The sequence below is a fragment of the Ursus americanus genome, chromosome 1, assembly GCF_024610735.1.
Source record: "Ursus americanus isolate L20-20 chromosome 1, mUrsAme1.1.p, whole genome shotgun sequence".
In the NCBI taxonomy this organism is placed as follows: domain Eukaryota; kingdom Metazoa; phylum Chordata; class Mammalia; order Carnivora; family Ursidae; genus Ursus; species Ursus americanus.
In genome coordinates, this window is record NC_142127.1 from 78,720,127 (window position 1) to 78,728,070 (window position 7,944).

Sequence of the window (7,944 nt, forward strand, 5' to 3'; positions counted from 1 at the left end):
ATTGTTTTCGTCCATGTTTGTTTGTTTGCCTCATAAGGTTAAAAAAAATCTCCAGGTTGACTTTACAAGCTCAGTTTGATCCCTGTGACAGATACCACCTGCCTCTTGTTGATTCATACTCACATCTTCATTCCAAGGAAGCAGCCTGCGTCGTAGGGGTCTGGAGAATAATGCAGGGGCTGGGCATTGAGGTGGGGAAGCTGGCGTGACCTGCTGGTGCCAGTTGCTGTGCTATAAACATGCCAGAAACAGGCTAGATTTATGGTGAATCGGTGCCACATGGCATTGATTCTTTCAAGTGGGGTCTTGGCAAGTTGTCTTGTTGCACCCCTTACTGGCGACCAAGGGGGATCAGAATGTGCGTTAGCACTTTGGCCAGGAATGAGGAAGACTTCTGTCTAACATGATTAAAAACACAGCCTCCAGGAAAAGACTGAATTTCGAGTGTGGTGGTGATAGATCGATCCTCAGTTCAGGTCATGGTCAAGTAGACCTTCTCTGAGATGTGCTGATGAGGAAGAAGTTCAGGCTGGTCTGAAGGTCTTTTCTTTTTTTTCCTCTTGTTTGGTAGTTTTAGCTGTCTGGGAGTTGGGTTTGGCTTAAGCCTGGATTTCTGGGTATCAGTTTATAGTGCTGACCTCAAGGTAGTTCACCTGACTTGGGTTTCAATAAAACTCCTAAAGGGCCCATACACTCGCTGGCACCGTCTTGAGCTGACAGCCAGGGCAGGCATAATTAACTTGTGAGACAGATAGAAATGATAAATCACCACGTATTCGATTCTCTTTTTTGATGTTTTACCATTTTAGACAGGTAATTTTCATTGGCTCTGATTTCTGTAAGATGGACAACATAGTGAATAGAGAGACTGTCTTTCCCACCTCCCCCCAAAATTATCATAAAAAAAGAAAAGATAGCGATAATACTGGAGAAAATTCACAGTAAATTAACTTAGCTTTATTCAAGCCTGGGCTAGTCAGATTGGATGCCCATGTTTGACGTATTCTAAGCCATAAAGAAAGCCAGTAGGAAGAGTAGACTGAGGAGGAAAGACAAGAGAGAGTAGCACAGATATGTGGAGGTGGTCACGTATTATGACATTCTTTCAGTTCTACTGCTACATTTAAACATAAGATGAGGAAATGTGACTTTGTTAAATTACCATACGTTTATTTGAAATCCAGAGGAGAAAGACCCTTGTAGTGTATGTCTACTTAGATGCACGCATATGAGGACGGTCAGTTATACTAAATAAACTTCACGATAATGGCAACTGATGATGGGCATGCCATCCAAGTTGCCTTGGATAAATGCAGCCCTATATTGACAATGAGCTACGGTCATTACAACGACACAAGTAAGGATTTACTTGGCGCTAAAGACCTTTTTTGTTTCTGTTCTTCTGGTTGCTGTTGGAAATAAAGACAAATCATTTGAAGGCGAAAGAATCCAGTAATGTACATACTAAATGATCTAGAAGCAGATGTGATTCTTTAGCTGCCTACCGTACCGGGGGGTCATTCTCACAAAGGTTGCATCTCTGCCTGTTAGCCATGGCAATAGAACTCGTTATAACTTGATTTGTTTGTTTTCTTTTTCATTATAGTGGACATTCCGGAAATACACGGGAGAGAAGGCTATGAAGATGAAATTGATGGTGAGTATTGCTATGATTTAGCAGATAATCATGAAGTTCAAGTTTGATTATAAAGACGTCAACAAAAGTAATGCCCGCGGTATTGGAAGGCCAGAATTTAGAACTAACAGTCAGAAATATAAGTGAAAAGAATCCAGAGAGGAATGAAGAAACCATCAATTGCTTTGTCAAGGTCAAATTTAGAAATTTAGAAAGTTTATTGAGTTCCCTCTGTCTAATCTGAAACAGGTCCCCTGCTTAAGGCAACTTTCGACATTGATGGACTTCAAATCTGGATAAACCCTTTAGAAGTAAAAGCCAGGTTGCCCTATATGTGTTGCTGCTTGAACCCATTGACCTCTTCCCGAAAAAGGACTTGAGTAAATGAGTATAAATGTGAATATTCTCCTAGGCTTTCTGTGGTTTTCTGTTCCCTGGCTTGAGGGAAGCCTTTCTCACACTATCCAAGACTCCAAGTTGGGGCCCATTGTAAGATTTAGGTTTCCCTTCTACAATGCTCATCTTGTATTTTCATATTAGAAGCCCTATTCTCCCACTTCAAATACACATACTTCAGGGGACTGAAGCAAGAGCCCTGACTGGAGGGCCGCCGAGCAAACATGTAGATATAATTTCTCCCCTTGACTCAGAGCAGCACGGGTCTCTCTGGGCTTCTCTGAGTGCCAGAGCTAATCTCCAAGAGAGATCACCAAGGTTTCCTTTAAAGAACGACTTTAGACCAAGATTGATGCATTTAAGAAGAGCAGTTCATAGAACAGCTGCTTTTAACCTGACCTTACTCAAACTCTTCAAGTGTCGTTATAGAAACAGAATGACTAACCCAAACACCACCTTGTTAACTCGATGCAGACTTTCCCTGCAAGACCCCATCTAGCGCTCCTTTTATGGGCAAAGCCGGGGAACTGGCCTACAAGGAGAGGCTGCAGCAGGTCAAGCAGCAGAAGCTCCATGATGTGTACAGAGAGCAGGGCATGAGGATGCAGAGAGCCTGAGCCCTGTTTCTAGTTTCACTGCTTGCTAACTCCAGGACCTTGAGGAAGTAACCTGGCCACCTAATTTCTTTAAAAAACAAAAACAAAAAAAAACTGAATTTCTTCATCTATTTAAAAAAAATTATAATAGCACCCTGCTTCTTCATGGGATTATTAAAAAATCCCACAAAATGAGCTGTGGATGTGGTCATGCGTTGGCCACACTATGGAAACCGAAGTGTGTTAGTCTGCTAGGGCTGTCATAGCCAAGTACCACACACTGGGGTCATAAACAACAGACATGTGTTTTCTCACCTTTCTGGAGGCTAGAAGTCCAAGATCAAGGTGTCAGCAGGGTTGGTTCCTTCTGAGGACCATGAGGCTTGTAGATGGTTATCTCCATGTTTTCAAGGCAATCTCCCATCTGTGTCTGTCTCCAAATTTCCCTTTTAATACAGACACCATCCATATTGGATGAGGGTCCCCCCTAATGAACTCACCTTAAGTTGATTATTTCTATAAAGACCTATCTCCAAATAAGGTCACATTCTGAGGTACTAGAGGTTGGAACTCCGCATATGAACCTTGAGGGACATAATTCAACCCGTAACCGTTAGGTAAGATGTATGTCAAGTGAGGTGTGGTAGCTCGGGAAAAGTCTGCTGCTCGGATGGCCAGGAATGATACATTGGGAAACTTGTCATGTAAAAACCATCTCAGCCTGTCCTTTGGTTTAACTTGAAGTAAGTGGAAGGGGCAAGGAAAAAAAGGTGCCCAGAACACAGGACCACCCCGGTGCTCCAAAGGCACCCCGAAGTTTCTGTCAAAATCCGAATTTACCTAGTAGGAGTCAGATTATTTAAATATCAAATACTTAGACCATACTAAGTATGTAGTAGACACAAAAACTTTACAAATTAATTCATTTAATTCTCCTAGCAACCCAGCGAGGCAGACTTAACAGTCCCCCTGGTTTATAGAGGAGAGGACTGAGGCAAAGAGGGGTTAAATAACGTGCCCTAAGTTCCACAGCCAGGATGCGATGAGGGTGGGCTTTGATGCCAGCCAGCCTAGTTCCAGAGTCTCCTGTTCGTCCCCGTGCTCTCTGAAGACCCTGTCAACTGGGCTGGGGAGGCTCAGTTACTTCACCTTGAAAGGGGCAGCGCCCTCAATCTCGTGTGTTTTATGTCACAGATGAGTACGAGGTGGACTGGAGCAACTCTTCTTCCCCCACCTCGGGGTCTGGGGCCCCTTCGGCCGACAAAGAAAAGAGCTGGCTCTACACCCTGGATCCCATCCTCATCACCATTATCGCCATGAGCTCCCTGGGAGTCCTCCTGGGGGCCACGTGTGCCGGGCTTCTGCTCTACTGTACGTGCTCCTACTCGGGGCTGAGCTCCCGCAGCTGCACCACCCTGGAGAACTACAACTTTGAGCTCTACGACGGCCTCAAGCACAAGGTCAAGATGAACCACCAGAAGTGCTGCTCCGAAGCATGACGGATTGCACCCAAATCACATCTGACGTTTCATTCCAGCAAGAGGGGCTAGCGAAGATTACATTTTCTTTTTCCTTTGGAAACTGAATGCCATAATCTCGATCGAACCGATCCAGAATACCGAAGGTGTGGACAGAACAGACGAGTCGAGGGAGGCGGGGAGATGCAGCCGCACAGGGGGCTAGGACCCACCTGAGAGCGCCGCGGCGGAGTCGTTGCTGGGACTAAGACGGGAGCTCATCTCTTTGGGGGTCACAGTGCTATTTCGTTTGTGAGTTTGTTATTATTATTATATTATTTCTTTGGTCTGTGAGCAACTCCAAGAGGCCGAAGAGGAGAACGACTTTTCCAGGATGGAAGCAGAGTAGTGGTCATGGTACTCTGCTCTCTCGTTCTAATCAACACTTGAAAAGCAAAAGGTCTTTTCAGACTTTTCATCTTAAGAAAAAAAAAAACGTAAAAAAAGAAGAAAAAAAGCTGTCCAGCTTGCCCTGTCCTCCGCGCGTCTACGACTCCGGATTTGCTGTGGCCTGGGTCCTGCCGGCCACCCCGACAAGCTGCCGTTTCCAGTCCTAGCGTTTGAGTAGGATGTTGTTGCCTTTACCTTTTTTTATCCAGGGGAAAATTGCCATTTTAGGGTCAGCATGAATAGCTCTTTCTTCTATGTGATTTAAAACAAACCAGAAAGGAAACTTCACACGGCAAAATCCACAGAAGCACCTCCATGTTAGACGCGGACAAGCCTTAACGTGCTTCGTGACGAGGAGCCATTCATTCAATCTAGACCCAGAATTTGTGGCTGTGAGGCTGCTTCGTGGGGCCTCTGGTGGTGGTTTTGCTTTTTCTTTTGCCTCCTCCTTGTTCTTCTAAAACACACACGCACACGCACACGCACGTTCGTCAGGGGGCTAACCCCCAGAACGCAGCATCGTTTGATGGTCTCCGAGACGGAGGGTGGGCGCAGAGACGGGCTGTTAGTACGTTTTCTCCACCGGTGAGATGTAACTGGTGACCACTGGACGAGAAGGAGGACAGCGGAGAGGGAAGGAGAAGTCCAACCTGTGTGATCATGTCATGGCAAAGGCTAAGCAGACTCTACGGAGACATTTTGATGAATTAGTCTCTTTGCTCGGCTAGTAAACATCGAGTTCTCCTTGGGGTTACACCTCAGCGTTTCAGGAGAGTCGGGTAGGATGTATGCGAGCTGATTTTAACCACAAGTGTGCAAGTACTATGGACCAAAACACTAGCAACACTGCTTCAGCCGCAGAGAGACCTATGTTCTTACATACACACACACACACACACACACACAATTTATGTGTTTTTTATTAAGTGCCTTGAAACAATGAAGAAAAAGTGTATTTTCCCTCTGTGTAGAAATCAGTGAATATCATAAAAGTAAGGCATTCCTTCTTCCCGCACCCCCGTGACTCCACTGCCAGTCCCCCCCAGCTCACCGCTGATCCTACGAATGGATTGAGCCCTGCTGCCTGAGAGGTAGCCATAGCCCTACATGACTCTCAACTAGTCTAGGAGGGGAAGCATCAAACTGTGTGAAGGGTAAGATTGTCCGCGTCAAGATCCAAATCTTGATTTTGTAGTAATGCCTAAAGATTGCCTGTGTGCAGGAAATACATTTGAAACCAACCAGTAGGCCCAGCCCATTGCTTATCAGTGGTAAACCGTCAGACCGTTTTTGCTGCTATGGTCACCCACAATTTCATTTGTCTCATACCCACATGAAAGGAAAAGGGTGAATGGGACTGGCTGGTTCCTTTCAATGTTAACTTATGGAAATGCTAGTTCAAATGGTAATGTCACAGTGTTTTGTATGCGGAGAGGGAGAGTCCAAACCAACAGCTATTTATTCATATGTGTGTGTGTCTTTGCAAGCCTTTGAGTTCTCTGTATCTACTGTGTATGTGAATGGTCACGTGGGACTCCGTGATGTTGTTGTGACTTTGACCTAGGGCCCGAGTGTAAATGCTGATCTTGGCACTCGTTGGCACAGTGGTAGTTAGAGGTGAAAAGTAAAGCTGTCAAGCCCAAGGGCTTAGCTTTAGGACCCCCCCCCCCCAAGCTGGGCATGCAGCAGAAGTAAATTCTTACACTTTATCGAAAGCAAATTTTTTATTAACCCACCCTCCTCTTCGCCTTCCCACGTAGCTCAGTGTTCAGGAAGCTAGCAAGTCCTAGGGATTTCCAGAAGTTGCCTGCAGAAGAAGAGAAGTTGAAAAGCCTACCCTGGGGGTCCTGGCTTTCTCATGCTCCGTGAGTCCTTATACAGTGCCCCAAAGACCAGCCCTGTCTTCAGCCTGCAGTTAGCCTCTAAGTTACGCACAAGCCAACCTGCATCCCCCTGACGGTCCTCCATCCATACTCACTGGGTTGAGGCCCTGGGTGGGCCCTGCTAAACAAAAGCAGGCCACCCAGGGCTACGTGTAGATACCTCGCCAACCTGGAGGCTGGTCTAAGACAGACAGTGGGGCCTGGTTCTAACTCGGCCAGGGGGCACCCTGGTGTATTTGTTGTCTCCAACTGCAGGTAGGCTAGCTGACCCGTCTCCTTGAGTCGTTCCCTTTGGGAAACCCAACTCACAGTATTGATCTCCTTTTTGCCTTGTACTGAATGACACATTACCTCCACGCTCTCCCGGACTAGGCAGTCAACAGGGCCACAGGGTTGCTTTCTCTCTTCGATGGGGATGGGGAGTTGACAGGCATGAGGGTCTGAGGAATGAGCATGAATGCAAGAAAACAAGGGGAAAAGTTAAACTGTCACACAGAAGGTTAACTTTTCCAGAGTTTGCAGTTAAAGGTATTCGACCATTCGCTGGCTGAGCCAGATCACGGGAACTTGAGAGCTTTTACTGTGATTCTTCAATGTAAAAAATAAACAACAAGGTCAAACTGTGTTTATATGATTTGTATAAAGCCTTTTTAAGATTGCTATTTAAATAAACATTATACCAGAGATATTTTTCTGCATGTTTCTTATTGGAGACAAAGAGACTTGGGTTTAGGGTGACTAAGTCATCCCACTTTGCCCAAGACTTTCTTGGGTGTTAGCTCTGAAAATCCCTGGAAACCCCACAATCCCAGCCAAACCAGGATGGCTGGTCATTTTCCTGGGACAATGTTTCTTAACCCTTTTTACGGACTTAGGTTGATTTGCTGGCTGGCTTTTTATAAAAAATAAAATATGAAAATAGGATGGGGATGGGGCTTGGGCTACCTGGCCAGGTGGGCTACTTTAATTCAAAGACTTGGCTGGTAGATTTCTGAGACTGTCATCCTTGTAAACCCTCTTCCTCCCAAGACATTGCCAATGCCCTGCACCTTTTGACTCTTCGTTGCTTCCTTCCTGTGCAAAAGTTTGCTTGTCAATATCTGTGGTGATTCTAAGGTCTGTGGCAGTGCTTCTCAAAGTGTGGCCCGTGGACCAGTGGATTTGCATCACTTGGGAACTTGCCAGAGTTGTACATTCTTGGTCTCCACTCCAGATCTATTGAATCCAAAACTCTGGGAGGGGGGCCTAGGGATCTGTGTTTTAACCAGCCTTCCAGGTGGTATACTTTCAAGTTTAAGAACCTCTGGTCTAGGAGAAAGGAAGAGTAGCCTGGCCTCACAAAAATGTTAGGGATCTTTTAACCCGTGGGTTTTTGGATTCAAAACAAACTAGACTTTGGCCAGGGAAAGCTAAAGGAGGTCAAGTTCACTTCTAGGTAGTACAAGTTCCCAAGGGAGGAGGAGGGAGAAGCTTTATTATGAACTTCCCCCACACACACGTGAATGGGAGTCTCAACAATCCAAATT

The 7,944-nt window shown here is 45.7% G+C and overlaps 1 protein-coding gene across 2 annotated transcripts in view; it reads left to right on the forward strand.

Moving 5' to 3' along the window:
• NRP2 (neuropilin 2) overlaps positions 1 to 7,104 on the forward strand; it is a 113,429-nt gene extending 106,325 nt beyond the window's left edge. For both annotated transcript variants that reach the window (XM_087862951.1, XM_045806559.2), the window contains exons 16-17: positions 1,607 to 1,657; positions 3,823 to 7,104. In XM_087862951.1, the coding sequence (XP_087719077.1) occupies positions 1,607 to 1,657; positions 3,823 to 4,127 (356 nt within the window). In that variant the 3' untranslated portion in view covers positions 4,128 to 7,104. The remainder of the gene's footprint in view (positions 1 to 1,606; positions 1,658 to 3,822) is intronic.
• Positions 7,105 to 7,944: the final 840 nt, after the last annotated feature.